General features: G+C 39.8%; 1 protein-coding gene across 4 annotated transcripts in view; it reads left to right on the top strand.

Annotated features, from left to right (window-relative positions):
* tent4a (terminal nucleotidyltransferase 4A) overlaps positions 1-12934 on the top strand; it is an 83080-nt gene extending 70146 nt beyond the window's left edge. Inside the window, exons 10-13 of one of the 4 annotated variants that reach the window (XM_063069588.1) lie at positions 5304-5479; positions 5699-5857; positions 7997-8062; positions 9253-12934. In XM_063069588.1, coding sequence (XP_062925658.1) covers positions 5304-5479; positions 5699-5857; positions 7997-8062; positions 9253-9429 — 578 coding nt within the window. In that variant the 3' untranslated portion in view covers positions 9430-12934. Of the gene's footprint in view, positions 1-5303; positions 5480-5698; positions 5858-7996; positions 8165-9252 lie in introns of all 4 variants that reach the window. The other 3 variants (XM_063069587.1, XM_063069590.1, XM_063069589.1) reach the window with 3 other exon arrangements.
* The last annotated feature ends 13603 nt before the right edge of the window (positions 12935-26537 follow it).

The following is a 26537-nucleotide window of genomic DNA, read 5'->3' as shown; positions in this document are numbered from 1 at the left end:
CTGTCAGGCCCTAGGGTCTTAAAGTACACCAGCATCAATACCACTGCATCATGATACAGACAGATTCCAGAGTATCAGTTTAATCCTTAATTCTCCAGCCTCCACATCCTTATCTAGATCCAGACGAAGGGTCTCAACTGAAACTCAGATTTCCCACCACAGATGCTGCCTGACAGTTTTCCAGCATTTGTTTGTTGCTCCACATCCTTTTGGCCTTCCCTGATATCCCTGCTCAGGTGCAAGCTAAATTAATACTTCCCTCTGCCTCGGACATCCTAGTCATTTATATAAAAGAAACCAGAAGTCCAATCTCTCTTCTTCTCTTCTCCCGCCCCCCCCCCCCCCACCACCACCCCATCCCTGGGACCAGCTCTTTCGTTACACATTCTTCTGTCCTATTTTCCTATTTTTGTTTAACATGTGGCACAGAATTAATTCCACCATTACAACCTTTCCTATTTTTGTTTTACATGTGGCACAGAATTAATTCCACCATTACAACCCATGTGATCTGGTTTTCAGTTTACAACCAAACTCTCAAAGTTCAAAGTTCTTCTGTTATTAAAGCATGTATAACTTTCTACAACCTTGAGGTTTGTCTCCAGCTACAAAACAGAGATGCAATAGAACCCACTTAAATAAACAGACTATCTAACACCCAATATGCATGAAAAAATACATTTTGCAAACAACAAAAGCAGACAAACAAGTGAAGTTCACAGAAGTCTGTAGCCAATCCAGTATTTTGTTAGCTGCAGGCCACAGCCTCAGCTCAGTGGGGAGTCAAGTAAACCTTGCAGAGCAGCGAGCTGAACTGACATACCCTATCCCTTGCCGCTGGTTCTGGCACTGACCTTTTCAATCTGTTCCGGTGCTTAAAACAGCCACACCATGGGTTGATCCTCACTCTCTGACCCAGGCACTGTTGCCTCGATATGCTTTTGGGCCCAGACCCCACTGCCTTGATTCGGCCCATACCCTACCTTTCCAATTCAGCCTGGCACTTAAATCAATCAAACCCTGAGTCTCTCCTCACTCTTGGGCCCAAGGCTGGACCACATCACCTTGACTCTGCTGCATCAAATCACCTCCAAGGCTGCTCCAGCAATGGCCAAACATTGGCTTCTTCCTCACTCTCGGGCCCTGGCCCCATTGTCTTGATTCGGCCCATACACGCCATACCACAGCCATCCTGCACCTTCAAGACTACATTCATGCTGCAAAAATGGCAGGTAACTTTGGCATTTCTAAATTCTAAATTTCTTTTGCACAACCATATTTGTGTTATGTTGCTCGGAGTATGTCACTGTGATGAAAACCTTCACCGCACGTGGTTATAAAGAGCCATGGATGACAACAGAGGTGCATTCACTACTGAACGCCCATGACACAGCCTACAGATCGGGAGACAGGAGTGCGCTTCGCTCAGCCAGGTCTGTGCTTTCATTAGGGATCAGGAAAGCGAAAAGGGCCTACGCGGGCAAAATACATGGACACTTCTGTGACACAGGTGACACCAGACAGATGTGGCAGGGAATTAAAGCTCTGACAGACTACAAAATCAGGCAGAAAACTGATGACAGCGACACCTGTCCACCAGACAGGCTTAACAATTTCTTTTCCCGCTTCGAAGCATCAAACACTACAGCAAGGGGGAGAGCCAGTCCCTTTTTACCATCTGACCAGCTGGCTCCAATCATTGATCCAGAGCAAACATGGAGGACCCTTGCCAGGGTCAACCCACAAAAAGTGGGAGGTCCGGACAACATCCCTGGACGTGTGCTCAAGGAATGTGCTGATGTATTAGCAGATGTCCTGACAGACATTTTCAACATCTCCCTTAGTGAAGCCATTGTCCCCAGATGCTTCAAAACCTCCACAATCATCCCTGTAGCAAAGAAATCAGTTGTAGCCTATCTGAATGATTACCGTCCCGTTGCCCTGACCCCCCCATAGTGATGAAATGTTTTGAACGGCTTGTCAAGCCTCATATCACAGCCAGCCTCCCCTCCTCACTGGATCCTCTACAGTTTGCTTATCATCCAATTCACTCTACGGAGGATACAATGTCCACCACACTGCACACAGTTCTCTCTCACTTGGACAACAAAGACACTTATGCCAGAATCCTGTACATTGATTCAGTTCAGCGTTCAATACCATCATCCCGCAGAGACTAGTGGAGAAACTGTCGCTGCTTGGCCTTAGCACTGCCACGTGTCGCTGGATTCTGGATTTCTTGACAGAGAGACCACAGTCAGTCCGTGTTGGCAGGAACATCTCTGACTCCATCACACTGAGCACTGGATCCCCACAAGGCTGTGTGCTTAGCCCATTGCTGCTTACACTGCTAACACATGACTGTGCAGCCAGATTCAAGGAGAACCTGATCATTAAATTTGCAGATGATACCACAGTGGTGGGGCTCATCAGCAAAAATAATGAAACTATGTACAGGGAGGAGGTCAAACACCTAGAGAGCTGGTGCAGGGATAACAACTTGATGCTTAATGTCACCAAAACCAAGGAGATGATCGTCGATTTCAGACGGTCTCAGCCTGAGCACACACCCCTCAGCATCAGCGGCTCCACGGTGGAGAGAGTAGAAAACATCAAGTTCCTTGGGGTGCAGATCTTGGACAATCTCACCTGGTCCAGGAACACCACTGGGATTATGAAACAGGCCCAGCAGAGATTGCACTTTCTGATGAAGCTTAACAAGCATCACTCCCCACTAACATCTTAACTACATTCTACAAAGGTGTGGTTGAGAGTGTGCTGACCTTTTGCATCACAACCTGGTACTCCAGCTGCAGTGCTGTCGACAAAAAAGCCTTGCAGAGGGTGGTTAGGGGAGCAGAGAAGTTTATTGGGGTCTCCCTACCTTCTGTCCAAGATCTCTTTCAGAGTCGATGCCTCCAGAAGACACGGTACATCATTAAAGACCCCTCACACCCTCTCCGTGAACTGTTTGTTCTTCTGCCATCAGGCAAACGTTACAGGAGCATCAAAACTAAAACCACAAGGCTACTAAACAGCTTCCTCCCACAGGCAGTCAGACTGCTAAATAGCTGCTCCACCTGACTCTGTTTTGGACACTTTTAACTTGCACTGGACACTTATAACTTGATTTTAACTGACATATGGCTGTTGTGTTTTACTACTTATTGTTATGTTTATTATTTAGTGTTGCGTTCGTTACGTTATGATTGCACTGCCCCTGAGAAACGCTGTCTCATTCTGCCCTACAGAGCTGATGTACAGTTGGAATGACAAAGTTTTTTTTGAATCTTTTGAATCTTTTTGAATTAATATTGATATTAGCATCAGTGTTGATATGGGCCATGGCTCTGGCTGCTCGCCCTCTTTCAAAATGTTCTTTACCCCACTCTGAGCAACCCCTATCCCTGGCACCTGGGAGGCAGTCCTAAATAGTATTATTAATCCAAACTACTGTTGGAAATGAAGAACTATCTTACCTTGCCTAACTGTATATTGCCACTCATCCTTCTCCGTGAAACCTCACTTGTCAAAGTCTCTGTACTTTGACCTCAACCACAGCACTTTGACCTCAGTGACACCTGTTCTGAAAATGGCCACTCCCACTTTTCCTACCTCCCATTCACCAATTTACAGGTTTGTTAATCCCATGGAAGGGTGCAGGGCAATAGACATTGTCTATGTGGACTTCAGCAATGCTTTAACATAGTAGGCTGGTCTAGAAGAAACAGTTCATATGGGATGCAGTGTGAGCTAGACTGTTGGATATAAAATTGGAGTCAAGGGTAGTAGACCCTTGGAGTTGATGAATTGGAGTGAAGAGGAGTCCGAGTAGTGTTTTTTTCCAGATTAGAGGCCTGTGTCTAGTAGTGCTGCAAGGATTGGTGCTACTGTTTGTATTAACAACATTAATGTGAATATAGGTGGTATGCTTAATAAGTTTGGATGACAGTGAAATCAGTGGTATAGTGTACAATTAAGGTTATCTAAGATTACAGCAGCATCTAGATTTACTGGGAAAGTAGACCAAAGAAGGTGAATTGGAATTTAACACAATGTAAATAAAGTACTGCATTTTAGGAGGTGAAGTCAGGGCAGGATTTGCTTAGTAAATGGCTGAATCCTAGAAGTTGTTGTAAACAGAGACCTAGGAGTAGAACTATATAGTTCACTGAACATGGGGGCATAAGTCGACATTGGTGAGGACTGAATTTGGTGTGCTTGTCTTCCTTGCTCACGGCATTGAGCACATAGAGTTGGAATGCTGTGTAACATTTGTACAAGATGTTAATGAGACTGTATTTAAGATATTTGTGTGCATTTCTGGTCACCCAGTTATTGGAAGGCCGATACTAAACTAGAAAGGGTACAGAAAAGATTCTCACAGATGCTTAACCAGGACTGTAGGGCATGACGTTCAAGGGAAGTCCAGATAGGCTGGGGCTTTTCCCTGTGGTGAGAGAGGTTGAGGGGTGAATTCATAGAGGTACTGTATATATAATCATGAGGGGCTAAGATAATGAGAATGGCCAGTCTTACTCCCAAGATGAGGGAGTCTATTGCTCAGGGGAATAGATTAAAGGGGAAAAAAATTTAAGAGGACTGAGGGGTAACCTTTTCACAGATGGTAGTGGTATGTGGAGCAAGCCTCCAAAGGAAACATTCAAGGTGAGTACAATTACACTTGAAAGACCTGGGTAGGGAAGGTTTTGGGGGATTTGGGCCAAACACAAGCAAATGAGACTAGTTCACATAGCTACATTTGGCTGTCATTTTCTCTCTGACATTGGCTGTACTTCATTGGAAGTTTGGAGAGATTTGATATATCATCTTTCAAACTTCTGTAGATGTACTTTGGAGAGCATTCTGACTAGTTGCATCACAGCCTGGTATGGAAGATCTAATGCAGAGATCCTGGTTGTAGACTCAGCTTGTTCCATCATAGGCACAAACCTCCATGCCATCAAGGACATCTTTAAGAGACACTGCCTCAGCAGGTGACATCCATCATTAAGGTCCCTCACCATCTGGGACATGCCCTCTTCTCATTATTGCCACCAGCAAGGAGGACAGGAGCCTGAAGACCCACACTCAATTCAGAAAAGGCTTCTTCCCTCTGCCATTAGATGAACCTTGCCTCACGATTTTTTTTGACTATTTATTTTGTAACTTGTAGCCTTTTGTCTTTGCACTGTACTGTTGCTGCAAAATGACAAATTTCATGTCAAACAAGACAGTGATAAGATAACGTTCAAACTGATTCTTGTGTATTTCTATATGTCTCCTTGTTCTTCCCAAATCAGATAATGGTGTTAAGATTGAACCAGTGGATAAGACTAGTAATATCAACAGAGAACACCAACAGGGCCGAGATTCTGAATCTCCATATAGCCAAGCATCGCCTATGTCATTGTCCAGCCCGCAGCAACTCTCATCTGCCTCCTCTTCATCAGCTGCTTCACTGTCTGGAAGTGATATAGTAAGTATGGTCATCCAGCAAAATGAATAGCTTTAGTAGTTCATGTCCAATATTGTACTCAAAATTACAGCTAAAATACATTTATTAATTATTTGGAATAATAGGTTGTTAAGTTACTATTTTGAAATTGATCTTGTGAAGCCAGTTTATAGTAAATCTAATATATTGACATCAGTTGCAATAGCACTATGAAAGTGTTTTTAATGGTGCTTTTGACAGGATTCTGATTCTACACCATGCACAACTCCAAACCTTCACCACTTTGGCATCCCTGCATTAGCTCCTTTGATGGCAACTTTAGCACCTACACTGCCCATCCCAAGTGGGAAACCACAGCCAAATATAACAGGTGCATTGATAGTGACTTCAAATACTCAGGTGAGAAAGTTGTTGTCCTTTGAGTACTTCAATCTCCCTTTTCAACTTTCAAAGTCAGCAGGTCTTGAGCATAAGCAAATGTAATCTAGGGTGGCCAATCTTTCAGTTGGCAGGCCATCAAAATAAGTTTTAGTCCATTGCTCGTTAGGGTTTACCAGTAGTTCTAGAGACTTTGTAAAACAGTTGTGTTCTCTATTCTTGTTACCATTGCTCTCTTTATTACAAGAGAATCCTAACATCATGATCTCCATCTTGAATTTTGTAAAATATTTACTAATTCTATGGAAACTCTACTTGCGCATTTCGCAATGTAAGTTTAACAAAAATAATTAATTTCCTGGGTTCTGCACCACAGAGTACTTTTCTAGTAACTGTTTTAATTGAATTATTGATGGATAACATTCTGAACTTGAATATCCCACCTTTGATAATGAAGACTTGAAAGACAAAATGCCTATTAAATGAAACTAGTTTTAGAAGGAAGCATCCATTCTGTTTCTCAATAAAAATTTACATAACTTAAAATACTGCAATATTTTCACATCCAGACTAGCCACTTCATTGCTCAATTGTGTTCTAAAAATGACTTGTGCATAATTACTCATTTCTTAATGGTTAATACTCTCTTGGTGTGGTAAATGTGTCTGCTGTAGCTCCATGGTTGAGAAGCAGCTAGTTATGACTGAATATATTCATCCCAAGTGGAGGAGGTAAGGTGGATGCAAGGAAGGGAAGAAAAACTCTCAGCAAAATTCTGGGGTGGAAGATTACTTTAATGGAAAGCCAAGCATATCTATCTAAAAATCGGTACAAGTCCTATGTTAGAAATGGGACATTTATTAATTTTCAGTTATTCTGTTTATCTAGTTTTAATTATTAAGGTTTTATGTCAAACCCAGTACTGTGGTAAAGAACTTTGAGAAAAAATGTTGGTCTGAATTTATAATTTGTAAGATGTATTCATGCACCTAGGATTCATGCAGCGTTTCAACAAGGAATTGCGGATAAACCTTGCTCCATTTTATAAAACCCCGTATTTCAATATTTGATGATTGAGCTACTTTGACTGCAGTTGAAGTTGTGCTTAACACAAGTGAAATTGGAAAGTCTACAGAGCCAGTCACACATCATGGGACCAGTGTCACAAGAAGGCCAGGAGTAGTAGACTTTTTTTTGGAAAGGATTGGAGTTGATGAATGACCTAAGCTTCATTGTCTTGAGGCCCATTATAACTCATTGGCTATTGTTTTATTTAAGAACAGTTAATTCAGCACAGAGAAATGATCTGGACTTTTTGTCATAATTGTGTCTGTACTGTGATGGCTGAGATGGTTTATTCACTGATCCTTCAGAGGAACAAAGTGATGCTATAATAATCTAAAACCTTAGATGGCTCAGACCATTCAATTCTTAAATCCCACTACTTTCACAGTCTGTTTTCTCCCAAGTAATTATCACTTTGCCTTTAATACCTCTTTGCAAAGGTTGTGGAAAAGTCTGTATGAAATTTGTGCCTGTTAATATGCAATTCCATATTTGGAGACACATGCAATATAAACTTTCTGTGACCTAAAATGTTGCACTGAACTAACAGAATTTAGCTTCTGCCTTCTATTCCACGTTGTAATTTTTGCCATTGTCATGAATAAGAGATTTAGTTCTATATTTGTGTAAACTTTTCAAGACAGCTACTTAAAATTAAATGGAAATGCATTATAGAAAAGGCCATTTTGTGGAACTATTTGATACCAGTATTTACGTACCACTTCAGACTTTCATGTCATCCTTTGTCTAACACACAGGATAACACAGTCTCTCCTTTTACACTAGGCTTTTGTTTCCTTTTGATGTATCTATGCTATACATTTAAATCACTGCATATGTTTAATATAGGAAGGAATGTTCCTATTTATGATTTTGACTCAATGGAAGTTTTAAACAATTTAAAACACGCTGCAATCATTTGTTTAATAGATTGCGTTACTGATAATATTTTGTATGTGTTTTAGAATTAAAATGTCATTTAAGATTATAAATAAGAAGAGCAATGAGGCTTTAATGCAAGTAATTTCATTAGCAGATTTTAATTTTTTTAAAGTAGCCAGGTAATTAATTTTGTCAATTTTCTACCATGTACAGGCTAGGATTGCTGTCTCACCAGCCAGTATTGGTGTTTCCACACACCCTGCACTTCCTTCCAGGCAGGTTGGTATTGAAGGAGCACCATTGAATCCTGTCACTGCTGTATTTCCTATCCCCCCTACTGCATTCTCTAGCCTTCTGTCAAGTCTATATATGCATCACGAGGTAGGAACCAGTGAAGTGAAAATAAAAATCAACCACTGCAGTAGTAGTACCAGACTGAACTTATACTTTTAGAATGCACGATTTGCAAATTTCTTAAATGGTGATACTTGCAGGATAATTTTGACTTGGGGTAGTAATGTTCTGTACAATAATTAGAGAATAATTGTCTTAAACTTTAATAAAGGCTTTGAGCAACTTTTGATGCTACATATATGCATATGGAAAAACACTAGAGGTCAGACCTTGTTTCCCAATAGCTGAAGGATGATGTCTAAAATGAGAAATCTAAAATGAAAAGTAATTAGTACACCTTGTCAGTCAAAGGCAGGGCAAATGGGTGGGAGAGGAATTCATTATTTTTATTCAGTATTTATATATGCATGTTGGACCATATTAAATATTTGGATTTATGATTTTTTTGGGGGGAAATTAGCCAAATAACTACACAGTCCTGTTCATAGGGGAATAAAACTGATTTTTGAACAGGTCAAAGGAACAAGTAAGGAATAACGTAAGCCATCAGGATTTAAATGGGTTACATTTGGGAAGTTAAGACTGTGTTCCTTCTAAAATTGTCCGAATAGGTTTAAAAAAAAAACCCATTTCATAAGCTTTGAAACAGTTGAATTAGCATTTGGCTAAATTTTGGGGTTAATGCAAGGAGGAATTATAGGTGAATGTGTTGAATTCTTGAACGCTGTTTTAACACTGTAATTTGATCTGTTTAAACTGTGCAAAGTTTTGAGTTTGGTCTCTAGACTGCATTATTTAAATCTTGGAAAACAAGAACAGTGTGGTATTTCAATTGTGCATATGAACAGAAGATAACTTTTCAATCCCTTTTCCTGATTGGTGATGCCCCCAAGAGTAGTAATCTTTCTCGCTGACTGCTAACAGGAACACTTGGGTGAAGTCTGAGGAGCTAGTGATCTGCAATAACATTTTACATTTAAATTTCTGAAGATAACTACAATGTTTAAAATGAATGTCTGTTTTCCTGATATTTTAATGGTTTTAATTGGTCTCTTGGAGATCAGGATTCCTATTTATTGACTTTGTTTCCCTTTTTGTCTTTTATAACATCACAGCAGCACAATGGGCCAAAGTATTCGGTGAAGGGACTCCATAATCAAGGCTCTAGTCATAATTCAGTTGGCGGTATGAAGCAGCCAGTCATTCACAGAGGGCATAACCAATATAATCGCACCATCTCTAAAAGGAGAAGACAGACAAGGGATACCATAACTGTTAGTTTAAGTCGGTAGGGGTGTGCCATTGGAAATCATCCTCAGTCTTCTTAAAACTGATCTCAACATCAGACTGGAAATAAAGACCAGCATTTACTTGCAGTTAGTGGGTATTGGTTAATATCTGCAACTGGCTGTTTGCATGTGTCCGATTATGATGGTTGAACTCCATCTTACAGAACATATCATCTTGTGCTAAGTATTTGTGAAGCCTTATTGGATATGGAGGTTTTGCTTTCCATAGTTCTCAAGTCGCTGCTGGAACGGCTCTGGTGATAGACCTGCAAGAGCTTGATGCTTTCACCACAAAACTCTGCAGTTGATGAGCATTTCCTGCATTTCTTCATGGCAGAGGCAAACTTAAGGAATCCTTTAACCCGAGGGTCATTCTAGTAGCTGATCTAGATGGACGTTTTCATGGCAATTAGTTTTGCCGCTTCTTAGTCATGGTTTCATACATATATCAGAACTTTTTACTCTGTACATATTGAACAAATTGTATCATTCGTGCAATAACTGTTTTCAGAAGTTTTTATTTAATTTTCATATGATGTTATTATCACATGTTTAAGTTATATTTAAGTGGAGGAGGGAAACATTTTTGAAGTTTACAAATCCTTTCCCAGGTTGCATATTCTAAGTTTGTAGAGGATTCTTAGTTTGGCAGGTTTGATATTTAAGCTGAGTGTGCTAACACTGTAAGGGATTTTGTTGAGTAGTTCTGGCTCCTTGATTCATTATATAATGCTCAGTACTAACCAGAAGTTTTAAGGAAAGTTAGCGCAACTGGAATCATTTTTTCTTCTGCTTTGGTCATTATTTGTGTTTTAGGCTGCGTTTTCTCAGGGTCTGTTTATAGTCACCTTGAATCTATAACTTCTGATTTGAATAAGAGCCAGAAACGCAAGTCTTAACAACACTGAAGAAGCATACTCAAATTTTGTCCGAACTCGGAGAACTTTGTTCAGTGTTTAAAGTCATGCTAGTCATAAAAACATAACCTGTTAATGTTGGGGTCCAAATGGCATTTATGAATGATGTTCCCAGCTAACAGAATGTGGTGGAAGGAATTATGTTGATTCTATTAAAGAATCTGTATACCAGTATGCATATGTTCTATTAGGAGCAAAAAAGTACTTCTACTGTATGCATTTGTAGGAAGTGTTTTGATGCAGTATTGCAATGGACAACAAAGATTTTAACTGAACTGTAATGCTGGCACTTAATGAATATTACTCATGCATACAGTTAGACTATGCAAGATTTTTTTCATGACAACCACTGTTTTGTTACCTTTTTGGAAGAGAGAAAAACTACAGCCTGCCTAGCCCTATGTTTTAAAGAATGTACCACAGTTGCCCTGAGGGATTTGATCTGCCTTCTGTATTGCCTGAATTAAGTTGAAATTTAAACACGAAATGAAGAGGTGCCGACCCAACTAAACACTAATAGGTGGATGAAGTCCATTTGTGGAGGTGGTTTTGTTTGGAGATAATATTGCCATGACATTCAGGAATTCGAAAGAAAACACTCGGAAAATTTTCAAGCTTAGTCTTTTCTCAGCAACGGTATACAAGGACGTTTCATAATGTTACTTCTATATCATTGTGTGATACTGCGAACTCACTGCCATGATTTTCTGTTGCATGCTGTTGACTTGTTTAGCTGGTGTGCTTTTTATTCTACAACATTCCAGTAAAGTCCACACTTTGTACACACTAATTTCATGAAAATAATTATCTGTAAAATTCGTTTTACAGGAGGGTCAAATTTGTAGAAATTTTGTTGATGTAACATTCAAATTTGCCAGTTGAAAATTTAGAAAAAGCACTGCAGATGCCAGATATCTGAAATAAAAGCAAATGGTTGGAAACAGTCGGTCGACCAGCACCTGTGGAAAACAGAAAACTAGGGTCTGTTCTAGGGTCTTTTACCTGAAATATTAATGCGGTTTCTCTCTCCTGAGATGCTTCTTGATGTGCTGAGTGTTTCCAACATTTTGTTTATAAATTTGTCAAACTGCCCTCATGAAAGTGGATATTATAATAATCGTGGAAACTTCCAAATACAGGTGTTTGTGCCTCCACTCCAGTGTAATTAGCATGATAGTGAGTCGAAGTACTTCAATTCATAATGAGCATTGTAGAATAATGCAGTGCAGAGAATTATTTTGTTCAATTATAGATTATGTATCAATAATTTCTATTCATTCTTGCTGTGTAGAATGATAGGTATAATGTAAAGCCAAAATGAAAGTTTCGTAGCTAGACATTCCAATGCACAAACAAATTTTGGGGCAATATTTTGCCTGTAATGTATTCTAGATGCTGCATATCATTCCACCTAGTGACAGGTGTTTCCCTATGCCACTGTTTTGAAACTGCTTTTCATTAATGCAGGTCATCTAGGTCTCAGCATTTGGGTTTCTCTGTACCTTTGGTTAGTGAAACCGGGACATCTTTGCTGTACAGTTAGAAGGCTTTAGTTTCTCATGATTGCTTTCAGAATTCCGATTCCTGTCCATAATTTATTAATATAATTGTGACTTAAAATTGGACACAGGGTGAACAGATATTGCTAAGTTTTCTAATCTGAAATAAAAAGTAATGAAATCAGGGTGGTGTATTTTGCACAAAATCATAACAAGCATTGTTAGGATATCTGAACCTCATGCTTTGATTTTCCACAAAGTGCCCGTTTAAAAAAGAAACAACTGTGACTTGAGTTTTATTTCCTTGTAAATAAGGAAATTTTTGATTATATATTTATAGGACATTCATTTCACCAAGTTTCAGCCATAGTAAAGTGATCTTGTTTTTAATTGGCTCAGTGTATTTAAACTCTTAAATTTAAGTGAATTTGTTTCCAGTTGACATTGATGCTACCTTTGCTGACTTTGTAGCATCTTGTATAACACTAAATCCTAAATTGTCACTTAATTTCAGATTTTCTTAACGGTTTATTATTGTCAGAAAATTTCAAGTTTTCTACAATTGTTTTGTAATTCCACTGGACTGAATCTGAGAGGGCTAAATTATCAGAATTAGCTTCTGTAGCAATTAAACTCTACCAGTTACAAAAATGATGAGAACAAATTATTTTTATGAAATTACTGTACAAGGTATCAGTTATTCATACTGGTGGTCCCACCAAACAGTACAGCTCAAACCAAAGCTCAAATGATGAAGCGTGAAATTGTGCTGAAATGATTTTCTATTGATTATAACATCTAGCTATATAAGCTTCAGCAATGGCAGAAACACATTACTTTGTACATATTCAGTTTATGCAATTAACATCTGAAAATGCTGTGTATTTTGTGGTGCTAGATAACCATCTGTATCATGTTCAAGTCGTGTCATGGTGAACAATGAATTAGCCAGATTACCACTGTGGGGCTGTACGTTCTTGCGTACAAAAAAAGAATCGTGTTTAGGACTCTACTGGGGCAACTTGTTACGGCAAGTGAAAATTCAACATATTTTTTATGTATAGTTTTCTATTCTTTGATTATTTTTAATAAACTTACTGAAACAATTGTATTTGATCTATTGTACAAATACATTTGAGTATGTGCGAGTGTGGGCCAAGTCACAATTCTTGCGCACTTTATCTTTTCCAACTAATTTGCATTGATGGATTTTAGAATTGGTCCTGATTAGTTTTAGAACGAATGCTAAGCTGAAAATGCACACCTAATGAAGAGTCTTGGTGCAATATATCAAATGTTTATTCCTTTTAGATGCTGCCTGACATCCTGAGTTCCCTCAGCATTTTGTGTGTTACATCAAAATTTTGCCTTCAAGGTTATTACTTCTGCCATCTCATACTTATTTTACAGAGCACATTTTTGGTTAAATCATTACTAACTTGATTCTGTCCCACACAATGTAACATTCGCTTCACCCTTTCCTATTTTCCACTCAGTCCTGAAGTTGTTTTCCTTGAACAAGATATGGCATTTAACGGTTGAACTCTTCACCTTTTTCATCTGGCTAGACTTCAAAGCCTGTGCAAAACTATTGCTTCTGATACTATTCCCATTCCCTTCTTTCCCAACCTATCAGGCTAGACAGCCAATATTGTTCCAGCCTAAACCTCAATCTCATCTTTCTCTGCTACATCCACTCACGCTCTTTTGGAACTCTTAACCTCTTTCCTCATTTGAACTTCCTCAAAGCAGCACTCAGTGCAAAACAGGAGACTATTCAGTCCATGCTGACTCAAAGGGAAGCCATCCTATTTGTCTCATTCCTACTCATTTTCCTCTACCCATACAATATTCTCATATGCCAACGAACTCTCCTTTGATTCAGTTTTGTCATTTGGTTAAGATGTAGACAATTAACATATCTTTGAGATGTGGGAGGTAGTGTTGCAAGATGAAAGTCCAAGCAGATAACGAATGCCTGAAGCTGGGATAAAGCTAATTTCACTGATGCTGTGAAGCAGCAACACTAACTACAGTAACAACATACCGCTCTTACTCTATTCCCATTTTATTGCCTGGTCCCAATGCTTGCAAGTTCTCTTGACCTTTCAATCAGTTGTTGTTTCCTGCACCAAATCTGCCATTTTTAAACTTCTCCCTCAAAACTCAACCTTGCCCTCTTCATCCTACATACCGTTGTTTCATCTCCAACATTCCTTTCCTCTTGATGGCTAAAACACAAAATTCAAACTCATTCCTGAGTTTGAATACTTCCAATTGTTCCACCAACATTGGTTTGGTTCAATTTCACTTATATTCTGTGATTAGCACTAGTACCTTGAGTATTTTAGTCATGATGCTTCACATGACTTTTTTGGTAATGCATTTTTAAGGTTCATTGGCTTACTATTGCCAGAGGTGTGATTGGAATGATCGAAATTGTTTTGTCCCTCTCTCTGGTCCCAAGATGGCAGATTAATTTTGTTGTGGGTTGTAGCCATTTTAGCTAAGTTTGTCTTTAGAATATTGTATCAACCTGCCAGTGGTGACCACCTCTTTTCATTACTGCCCCCTTAAGAACTCTTTGCCGTATGATCTTTCTTGGTTTCCACCTTTTCTAGACCTATTCATTTATTTTCTACTGCCCTGTACCCTTATGTTTTGTAAGCAACGTTGTTCATCTGTTTGCAAATATGATGAAAGGCCATTAATACCCCTTTCTCTTCCAATTCTGCCTTGTCTGCTTATTTCCTGCATTTTCTCTATTTACTACTTGTCTGTTACCCCAGTAAATCTTGGCATTTTTCATCCACTCTCTCCACTTTGAAAGCTTAAAAAATTGTGCCTTGCTTTTGTTACCTTCAAGTACAAATACTTTGGTATTGAATAGAGTAGAGATGTTGTACTATTAGACATTGTGGATTGTTCTTTGAGCAGCCATTCACCTAAAGGACGAAGTGAATAACTTGATAGATCTATGACTACTGAAGAAGAAACCAGAGCTGCGGTTTTCATCCAGGTGAACACGTTATAGAACTGCAACTGCAAAGATTGTGGTTAAGATTTAAGTTATGGATTTTTGTGCCTTTAATATATTAGGAAATGGCAGAAAATGAAAACATAAATCTACCCAAAATTGTGATTAAATTAGAGTCCTGCTATTGCAAATACATACAGTTTGTTCAGAACCATGGGTCGCGTGTCACATATGCTCCAGTCTACTCCTTGGGTTGGAGGGTTGGGCTTAGAAAGCAAGCACAGTCCAGCAAATAAATGTAAAGAACGGTATATTGAAAGGAATGGTGAGGGATTCCAACCCCTCCCCCCCCCACCATGGGTAAATGTATAAGGAAGTGGCAAATATTAGATGTAAGCCAAATAGGATAGATGACTAAAAGATGTGTGGCCTCGGGTATACTGGTTCTTGCCCACTCCACTGAATTCACATGTGAGTGTGTAGGCATTTCAGTCTGCTCAGTCATTGTGTGAAATTATGACTAACCTGTATCCTGTTTATATAGGCCATACAAATGTGGCTTTCAAATAACAGTGGTGTAGCATTGAGTTGCCAATCCATTGCTCTTTGCAAGATTCTAATTTCTGCCATGGTTAATGGAATACTAATACTTTCTAATGTCTGAATTAACAGGCTCTGATTATTAGTTATTTCTTCCTAGATTTCTTCATTGGAGCAAATGTGACTGGCCACCATATTTTGGTAATTATTATCAGTGTACACTCAGATCTCGGTGGCCCTCACTCTTTATTTCATGTGAAATATAAATGGAACTCGAACATAAATAATCTCATGTTTGTACTGAATTCCATCAGGACATTTGTTCTGTGTGCTCATTTAAGACTTGAACTTAAATGGAGGCCATTTGATGTGTCATGACTCTGGCAGAGATAAATAATCCAGTCTAATTGCACCTTCCACCATTGGTTTTGGATCTGCAGATCGTGGCTCTTCAAGTACATAAATGTTTCTGCCTCCACCACATCTCTGGGTAGGGGGAGAGTGAAGATAAATCCTTGTTTCATTTCCCATCTAAGCCTTCCAGACATTCTATGTAATTTAACTTCTAAGCCCTCTGGCTTTTGCTTGCCCTATTGTGGAAATTGGGATCTTCCTATTTACAGTCTTGGCTCCTTAATTTTTGATTTCTGAAGCATTCTGTTCACTTCCAAAGGAAATGGCCTAAACTCGTTCCATCTTTCTTCCAAGCTGCCATTTCCCAAGCTCAATAACATCATTGTAAATGTGGTCTATCCCCAAGAGTGCAATTGTATCTTACCTCGTGATGATCAGAATACTGCCTCAGTACTTCAGAAATGCTTTAATGATTATTGTAAGCAAATTCAGAGTAACCTTATTTTTATATTATGTGATTTGGCTACAAATGAAAACATTCTTTTTGACCATCTTATTCACCTGTCTAACTTTTAAGCACTTGGGCTTATTTAAAATTTCTCTTGGCACTCAGCACCCTCCCATTTATTATATATTGCTTTGCTTTATTATGCTTTTCTAAATCTCAAACTTGCACTTCTGGATTAGCACACAAAATGTTGGCGGAACTCAGCAGGCCAGACAGTATCTATGGAAAAAAGTACACTCGACGTTTTGGGCCGAAAGCCTTGAAGGTTTTGATAGATGCTGCCTGGCCTGCTGAGTTCCTCCAGTAGTTTTTTTGTGTGTGTTCTCGGATTTCCAGCATCTGCAGATTTTCTCTTGTTTGTGACTTCTGAATTGAATTCAATTTGTTGCATATTCTCCCAATCATGGCAAAGCCATTTGTTAAGAACTTTGCCCATGTGCACTTGCTTTTCAGTGGACCATTTTGACATCTAAAAGGCCTTACTCTACCTTCTTGCTTGTGTGTACTCAAATCATTTTTGATTTTTTTTTAACTTTGGCAGTACTTTATAATAGTACTTTTTCTAAAGTCCCTTTATTTACAGACATTCTATGTTCATCTAGACTTCTATATTTAGCTCCTAGTGTCTCATTTACCTTTCTGCTATATACTTTGATAGTCAAGGATCTCTAGATATGGCAGTTTTGTCCAGTTTTTGGGAACGAGTTTACCTTGAATAATGTAAAATGACATTCTGATGAAAAGTAAAGGAATGCTGCTGTGTTAGAGATGCTGTCTTTTATTTATCTGCCCATCAACAGCACTGAAACAAATTAATCTGGTCACTGCAGTCTGTAAGATTTTCTGACAGATTTTTGTTGCAGCAACACTTGCATCAAAATAGCTCTGCTTTGAACGGTGCTGAGAAGCTGCTGATGTGGAAGTCACTCTAAATCAAAACTCAACCCTTACTGTACTTGAGATGGATATATTATGATATTTTCTAACTAAAGTTCAAATTGGATCCCTGATTTTTTTTTTCTGACAAGCAGCTAGCTTTATCTAGCAATTATGCAAAATGTTTTATATTGCATATGTTTAGCATTTGGGGTTTGTGTGATGCTGTCAATCAATGCAATAGTGATTTAGCTGTCACTGAGTTGCCCATATTTCATTCAATATTCCCTATCAGCCATAGTTGCTTCTGCAGAGGAAAGCAGAGAATGGCTCAGATCCATAAATCTTTCATTCCTGAAATGTACGAGGATCCATGCTGTTAACTCCCAGTTCTGAAAAAGAATGCGTGTGTAAACTAAGGCTTTCTTAATCAATGATGACCTGCAGGCAGAGATCCAGCTGCAGCTTACCTGTGCCAAATATCCCAGACTGCTCTGCACTGAACTATGCTCTGTAAGGAAGTTGTGAAAACCTACAATTTGAGAAAGATTCATTTTCTCCCTTAAGCATGGACCATGAAGTGAAATAGGTAAATAGACTGAGGTTTGGAAGCTTCCAAAGTTCTTGTCCTTTCAACTTCTGCACATTTCACTGAAGTAGACAAATCAGTCCTCAGCAGCAAATACTTTAATAAATAAAACATTCAGACTAAGCTTGAAGGAACCAGTCTGCTGAATCCTATTTTCTCCCCAAGCAGTAGCTTTCCAAACTGGTTTGTTGAGTTTAAAACAACCATGACTGCCAATATGAACAACCATGAACAATATGAGTTTAAAACAACCATGACATCCCAATATGACTGCTACCGTGCTAGTGCAAAACTTCTCTTAATTGTTGTGAGCTACCTAGTGTAAACTGGATTGCACAGTTCCATTGCTGCCTCCAGATGAGGCATCACGCTGAAAGCTGCTTCTGTCCTGTTACCAGACCTCTGCTCTTGATATGCAGCTTTATTCCTAGAAGGCTACAGTCTGCTCCTAGTTGGCTACAAGCAATGCACTTGCTGGAGTGGACAACTGTTCCAGTAGTAAGGCACCCTCTGTAGAGAAAACAGAAGAGTCCTCTATCAGTTGCTGTCCTCCATACCCCTAATTCCTCATGCTCGATCTCACTACCTTTCAATTCCCTGGCCCTCACTGCCTTATTTTCACCATCCCTATACATTTATATCCCTGATCAAGAAGGCCTTAAATTTTCCTGCTTTCTGAATAAAACAACCAACCAATTCCCCTCCAACACTATCCTCCATCTGCCAGAACTGACCCTCGCCCTCAACAATTTCTCCTTCAGTGACTCTCACTTTCTTCAGACTCCAGGTAACCATGGGTCCAGCTATTCCTGTCTTTTTGTTGGCTACATAGAATAGTCCATGTTCCAAGCCTTACCCAGTACTGCTCCCCAATTCCTCGTGCTATATTGACAGCAGCAATGGTGCGGCTTCATGCACCCATGCTGATCTCATCAATTTTATCAACTTTGCCCCCTACTTCCACCCTGCCCTTAAATTCACTTGGCCCATTTCTGACACCTGTCTCCCCTTTCTCGATCTGTATCTTCATCTCTGGATCAGGGATATAAATGTATAGAGAGTGGATGTCCATGGTGAAAATAAGGCAGTGAGGGCCAGGGAAAGGTAGTGAGGAGATCGAGCATGAGGAATTAAGGGTGTGGAGGAGAGGCTTCATGAGGATATAGATGAGTTGACTAAACTGATGAGAAAACAGGAGATGGGGTAAATTGAGGTTACTCACTTTGTTACACAACATGAAAGGAGAGCATTTGTTAAATGGGAGATTAGATAGTTATGCTATTCATGGACCACTGAGTAACAATATAAAGGGCTGCAGATGTTCAGTCGTGTGTTCAGAAATCTTTTCTGAATAAAATCAGTGAAAATGGTAATAGTGCTGACTGCCCAAGTTTCCACTAGCTGCTCCCGTTTCCTCCCAGGATCCAAAGATATACCTTTTTATTAACATACTGATTCCCACACAATCTTGACTATACCTCTTCCCACTCTCTCTTGTTTTTTAAAAAAAAATTACATTCCCTTTTCTCAGTTCCTCTGTGTCTGCTGCATCTGTTCCAAGGATGTGGCTTCCTTTCCAGGACATCAGATGTCCTCCTCCTTCAAAAAACAGGGTTTCCTTCCCTCCACCACTGATGCTGCCCTCACCTGCATCTTCTGTTTCCTAGACATCTGCTCTCACCTCATCTTCTTGCTGCTTTAACAGTGATAGAGTTTCTCTTGTCCTTTCCTATCACCCCATGAGCTTTTGCATCCAACACATCAATCTCTGCAACTACTGCCATTTCCAAAGAATCCTACCACTAAACACATTTTACCTCCCCTCCACCCCCCCCCTTCCCCACAGGGATCTGATTCTCTTGCCCATTGATCCCTCCCAGTGTCTAGCACTGCAAGCAGCCCTAGTGCTATATCTTCCCATTCACCTACTCACCTACTACCTCACCTCTATTCAGGGCCCCAAACAGTTCACCCATTACTCTGTTGGGATTGTCTATTGTATCTATTTCTTCCAATAAGGCCTCTACAATGGTGAAGCCAGTCTTAAATTGAGGGACCGCTTCAGCGGGCAGCTCTGTTCCAACTGCCAAAAGCAGAACTTCCCAATGGCCCTATGTTTTAACTTGATTCTTGTTCCGACATGTCCATCCACGTCTCCTCATTCCACAATAGATGTCAGATTGGTGGAGGGTGTGTAGCGGTGTGCCTCAGGGATCTGTACTGGGTCCAATGTTGTTTGTCATATATATTAATGATCTGGATGATGGGGTGGTAAATTGGATTAGTAAGTATGCAGATGATACTAAGATAGGTGGAGTTGCGGATAATGAAGTAGGTTTTCAAAGCTTGCAGAGAGATTTAGGCCAGTTAGAAGAGTGGGCTGAAAGATGGCAGATGGAGTTTAATGCTGAAAAATGTGAGGTGCTACATTTTGGTAGGACTAATTAAAATAGGACATACATGGTAAATAGGGCATTGAAGAATGCTGTAGAACAGAGAGAACTAGGAATAATGGTGCATAGTTTCCTGAAGGTGGAATCTCATGTGGATAGGGGGTGAAGAAAGCTTTTGGTATGTTGGCCTTTATTAATCAGAGCATTGAGTATAGGAGTTGAAATATAATGTTGAAATTGTATAAGGCATTGGTAAAGCCAAATTTGGAGTATTGTGTACAGTTCTGGTCACCAAATTATAGGAAAGATGTCAGTGAAATTGAGAGAGTACAGAGGAGGTTTACTAAAATGTTGCCTGAGTTTCATCTCCTAAGTTACAGAGAAAGGTTAAGCAAGTTAGGTCTTTATTCTTTGGAGCGTAGAAGGTTGAGGGGGGACTTGATAGAGGTGTTTAAAATTTTGAGGGGGATTGATAGAGTTGACGTGGATGGCTTTTTCCATTGAGAGTGGGGGAGATTCAAACAAGAGGACATGAGTTGAGAGTTAAAGGGCAAAAGTTTCGGGGTAACATGAGGGGGAACCTTTACTCAGAGAGTGGTTGCTGTGTGGAACGAGCTTCCAGCTGAAGTGGTTGAGGCAGGTTCAATGTTGTCATTTAAGGTTAAATTGGATAGATATATGGATAGGAAAGGAATGGAGGCTTATGGGCTGAGTGCAGGTTGGTGGGACTAGGTGAGTAAGAGTTCAGCACGGACTAAAAGGGCCGAGATGGCCGGTTTCTGTGCTGTAATTGTTACATGGTTATACAATAAGGCCACCCTCGGTGGAGAAACAACACCCTGTACTCCCTTTGGGTAGCCTCCAACCTAATGGCATGAATACCTATTTCTCCTGGTTTAAAAGAAATCCCTCCCCTCCCTTCTATTCCCCACTCTGGCCTCTTACCTCATCTCACCTGGCTATCACCTCCCCTGGTGCTGCTCCTCCTCTCCCTTTCTCCTATGGCCCACTTTCCTCTCCAATCGGATTCCTTCCTCTCCAGCCCTTTACCTTTCTTACTCACCTGGCTTTATCTATCACCTTCTAGCTATCTCACTCCCCCTCCCACCCCCATCTTTTTTATTCTGGCATCTTCCCCCTCTTCCCTTCCAATACAGATCCCTGAGGCACACCACTACAACCCTCCTCCAATCTGACGATCTATTGTGGTATGAGGAGGCATGAAAGGTCTCTGCCCGAAACACTGACTTTATTCATTTCCATAGACGCCGCCTGACCTGCTGAGTTCCTCCAGTATTTGGGTGTGTTGCTTTGGATTTCCAGCATTTGCAGACTTTCTAGTATTTATCTCTTAATCTCCATCTAGTTTAGCATAATCAGCAAACTTGGAAATATGACAACTGACTCCTTAAGCTAAACTGTGGATATGGATTGTGAAAAGCTGGGGCTGGAGCACCAAATCTTACAATGTCTCAAGTTAATGGACCAATCTGAGAATGCTCCATTTATTCCCATTCTTTGCTTTCTGTCCAGTAATAATTCTCAGTCTTTGTACATTACTCCTAATTCCACATTCTCTAACTTTCACCAGCCACCTGTTTTACTAAACTTTTAATATAACTTTACTCAAACTACTGGTTACAACCTTATAGAACTTCCATACAACAGTCATAAATAAATTTCCATTTGTAACTGCATGCTGGCTCTGCCAATTTTGTTATTTTCCACTCCTGTTACAACAATGAATAGAGTACATACTGAATAGAATGGGCAAACAATGAACTGAATGCGTCACCTTTTGCAGCTTTTAAATCTGAAGGAAGGATGGTGAGGTATGATTGTTCCCACAAACTCCTATCATTCCTGCATCCAGCATTGTATTATTCATGGGGTAGGCTGTAGAGTCATTCTCATCCCTCAGCTGCATTCTGCTACTGATGCCAATTATGTGCTGCCATGCCCTGCAAGAGAGGAAAAAGTAAATACTGCAAACTTGAGCAACACAAAATGCTGGTGGGGGAAGAACAAGCCAGGCAGAATCAATGGTGGGGAAGAAACAGTAAACGATTCAGGCCAAGACCCTGTTTATTCCTCTCCACAGATGCTGCCTGACCTGGGTTCCTTCAGCACTGTGTTGCTGAAGATCTCCAGCATCTAAGATTAGTCTTATTTGTCACATGTACATCAAAACCTTGTGAGATGTGTCCTTTGCATCGATGGCCAACACGGTCTGAGGGTGTACTGGGGGCAGCCTGCAAGTGTTGCCATGTTTCTGGTGCTAACATAGCATTTGTTAGCACCAGAAATGTGGCAACACTTGCAGGCTGCCCCCTAACCTGCATGACTAGAGCACCCAGAAGAAACCTACGTGGTAACAGAGAGAATATGCAAATGCATGTGTTTACGATGTACTGCAAAACTTGTTTCAGCATTCCACAGTTGATTGTATGCAAGCTCTGAGATTGTTTTGAGTTCTGAATTACTGGTAAGTTTTGCTAAATTAGTGGACATTAAATTGAGAGCTATATTGAGATTTTTTTGTGAGTATATTGCTTGGTCAGTGATTGCAGCTAGTGCATAGTGAATGGAATTTGGGAATTAATGATGTCATTATTGATCTGGACTTGATGTGCGAGGGCACCAAAGTGCTTACAGGATCATGTCAGAGACGTGCCGAAGGATTTTGGATCTCAGTTGCTGGTTCTTCCCACTGTCCACAATGTTATGCTGAAACAGATAAAAACTAAATGGGGAAAAAAAACAAAAACTAATCTCTCCTACTTGCACAATCCCTCCATCTTCCTCATTTATGTATCAACTTAAACACCTCTTAAAAGCCTCTATTGTATTTGCATCTACCACACCAGGCAGCATATTCTAGGCATCCACCACTGAGTTCTTAAAAAAAAAACTTGCATCTCCTATGAACCTGCCATCTCATTGCCCTGCCCTGCCCTCTTGCCCTCTTCCCCCCCCCCCCACCTTCAATAGATGTCCTCTGGTATTGGAACATTTCTACCCTGGGAAACACATACACCCTGTCTATCTACCTCTGCCTCTCATAATCTTTTAAACCTCTCAGATCTCAGCACAGCTTCTGCTGCTCCAGAGAAAACAACCCAAGTTTGTCCAGCTTCTCATGACAGCACATGCCATCTAAACCAGGCAGCACCCTGATAAACCTGATCTGTAACCTCACCAAAGACAATACCCTTGCTAGGATGGGGCAAAAATTCTGGCAAAGTTCCTAATTCTTTTGGAATGACTTGCATAAAGCACCTGCCTTCACAAAATTAGAATGGCTTCAGTTGTTGGTGACTGGCTATCAGCGGTGAAAGCCAAGGCCAGCAGCAGTGCAGATAAATACAATAGTGACACAGCGCGTGCATCAGTTGCGTTCTGAACCAGGTGAAACCTGCTTGGGTCATCACAAAACACAAAATTGGAACCGTTTTCACACATTTTGCTATTTAAATCCTTGGCTATCTCGAGAAAGTAATAACAAATCCAAACAAAATATCTAAAGTTATGCTAAAAATGTTAAACAGTAAGTTAGGTTTATTGCAACTTAATTAGCTATTCAACACATTCCACTGGAGGGAGCTGTAGTAATATGCAATGTGTGTGAGCAAAACCATTGAATTATTGCATGAGAGACTAACCGAATAGTGTCAAAGTAGAATCTGGGGATAAAAGCCTTTATGACAACCACGATGTACAATTAAATAGTCATTAATGTAAAAAAAAATTAAAGTAAATTTATATAATAGAGAGAATAATCCACTTTGCAGCTGACACTGGAACTATAAAGTAAATGGGTGTGGTGAAAGTTTTGTCCCAAGTTTCTTCACTTGAACTGCACACTTGCATCATAAGACCGTACAAGCACATTCTTGCAATATATGATTAATAAATGTGGATAACACCAAAAACAGAGGTTCCCAACCTGGGATCCACAGACACCTCAGTTAATGGTAGAGGTTTGTGGTATTAAAGTGGTTGGGAACCCCTGCCCAAAAATGCATAAATGACTTAACAAATTCTCTGCACGTTGTGATTGCTAAACAGAAGCTACAACCTCTTGATAAGATGAGTTTTTATAATCCATCAAAAGTTAAGTGTGAGCATTTGGAAATGAGTCAGACAAATAATCTTTATCGTATTTCAAAGCAATCTGTTCAAGGAAATGGTGCTGAATTTCCAATTAATACTATTTTCTTTAAGATTATATTTTCATTCCATGCATTTTGATGTTTAAACAAAGTTGATCTAGAAAGTGGGAAGATATTGAATACTTCCCACCCTAAATGCATTAACTTGTTTGATGATCAACAGTACAATGTGTTTCTTGTCCCAGACAATGTAAAAGCCAGTTGTTTTGTTGACAAATACATTATCAACAGAATCCACCTTTTCCTGCACTGGAAAGATGTGACAATGCTGTCAAAGCTCCCATCAATGGTAGTCAAAACTGCCCAATGCATCACTGGCACCAGCCTACCCACCTTCAAGGATATGTATACAGAAAGGTGCTAGGAAAAGGCCAGCAACATCACGAAGGATCCCACCCACCCCGTTCATAGACTGTTTGTGGAAATCCCATCAGGGAGGAGACTACGTAGCATCTATGCCAGGACTACCAGACTCAAAAACAGTTGCATTCTCCAAGCAATAAAGTTGATCAACGCCTTCGCCCATTATCACTTCCTGTCAGTCACCTTATGGAATACAATCAATGTATGTAAGCTATCTTACGTATTTAAATTTGTTCATTTTATTATGTTTTTTTTCTGCCTCATCAGATCCAAAATAACAATTGTTTCATTCTCCTTTACACTTGTGCACTGGAAATGACATTAAACAATCTTGAATTAAACAGTTTTGAATCAAGTCCCTATTTTGCAAGTGCTGGAATGAAGGTAGATGGACCACTTCCATACTGAAAACTATGGTTTCTGAGTTTTGTGCAAAACCACGTGCAGTTTGCTATGTGATTTCTTGTTCCTTCACATTTCAAACATGCTTTCCATCAGGCTGGAGGCTACACTGAGAGTCTGCCTGATTAAAAACACAACTGTATTGATTGCTGATAGTATTTGGTGCTTTGTATTGTGGTTGGTGAAACCAAACATCTAAAATTCTTCCAGATCTCCAGTGTGGCTTGTCTTTAAAATGTATGGAAATGTCAGCCTGTAGTGCATCCACACTATATTTGTGTGCAGTCAGGACAGGGAGTTATAGTTTGAAGTGATTTCGTCAAAGTAAACTGTGTCATTTGGAGTCCTATCCTATTGACGACTTAAATTTATTTGTTAATGTATTTATTGATTGAGATACTGCACGGAATAGGTCCCTCTGGTCCTTGAAGCCATGCTGCTCAACAATCCTCAGATTTAATCCTTGCCTGATTACAGGATAATTTGCAATGGCCAATTAACCTAGCAACCTGTAAATCTTTGGAGTGTGGGAGGAAACTGGAGCACTCAGAGGAAACCCATGTGGTCACTGGGAGAGAGTACAAGTTCCTTGCACGTAGTGGTGGGAATTGAACCTAGGTCACTTGTACTATGAAATGTTGCACAAACCACGTAGGATCCTATGAGGATAGTAGAGCACTATATGAGGTCATACTCACTCTCGGACATTAGGCAATATAATGAGTCAATGTATAGCTGGGGAAGTGATGACCCCTGCCTGTTAGACTGCTTGAGGTAACTTATTTTTTATTCTTTCCTACTCTCTTCTAATATTTGTATATCTGTGCACTTGTAATGCTACTGTGACACTAATTTCCTTTGGAATCAATAAAGTATCTATCAGAGCTGATATTATGTACAAACATGCATAAAATACTTTTGTGTGTGCTTAAGTAATAGCAAACTAGATTATATAAAAGACTGAACATTACCAAATCGATATTTAATGTGGTGATCTTTACTACAAATATTTCTTCAACTGATGTTTCTTGAGTAGTAATGGAGAGGACAAAGCAGAGTAATAGGTCTGAGAGCTACTGTAGACTTTAGGTTAAGAAAAGCTGCCTTTTATATAAAAAGGAAATATGACTAGTAAACCAAAGGCCAATTGCAGTAGTCCAGAGGCAAGAGTTTAATGCCTTTGGGGAATTTAAACTTAGTTATAAACTTGGGAATTAAAAAGCTAGCATCAGATCAAGGCACTGGGTATAGTAAAACAGGTTGATAGGTTCTTCATTAATAAGGATATCAAAGATTGCAGGGAGAAGGCAGGAGAATAAGGTTGCACTGGAAAATAGATCAGCCATGGTGGAAAGATAGAGTAGATACAATTGACCAAATGGCGTAATTCTACTCTTGTGTCTTGGGGTTTTACAAGCCACTGAGGATCTGCTGTTAGAAATGAAAATGTGCCGTTCTTACGCAGTCTGGCTGCGATCTCCGTCTGTACCTACAGCATTATGGATTATGGCTGACTACTTT

The sequence above is a fragment of the Mobula hypostoma genome, chromosome 17, assembly GCF_963921235.1.
Source record: "Mobula hypostoma chromosome 17, sMobHyp1.1, whole genome shotgun sequence".
Lineage (NCBI taxonomy): Eukaryota > Metazoa > Chordata > Chondrichthyes > Myliobatiformes > Myliobatidae > Mobula > Mobula hypostoma.
Note: the sequence above shows the minus strand (reverse complement) of the source record. Positions and strands in the feature narration are given on the sequence as shown.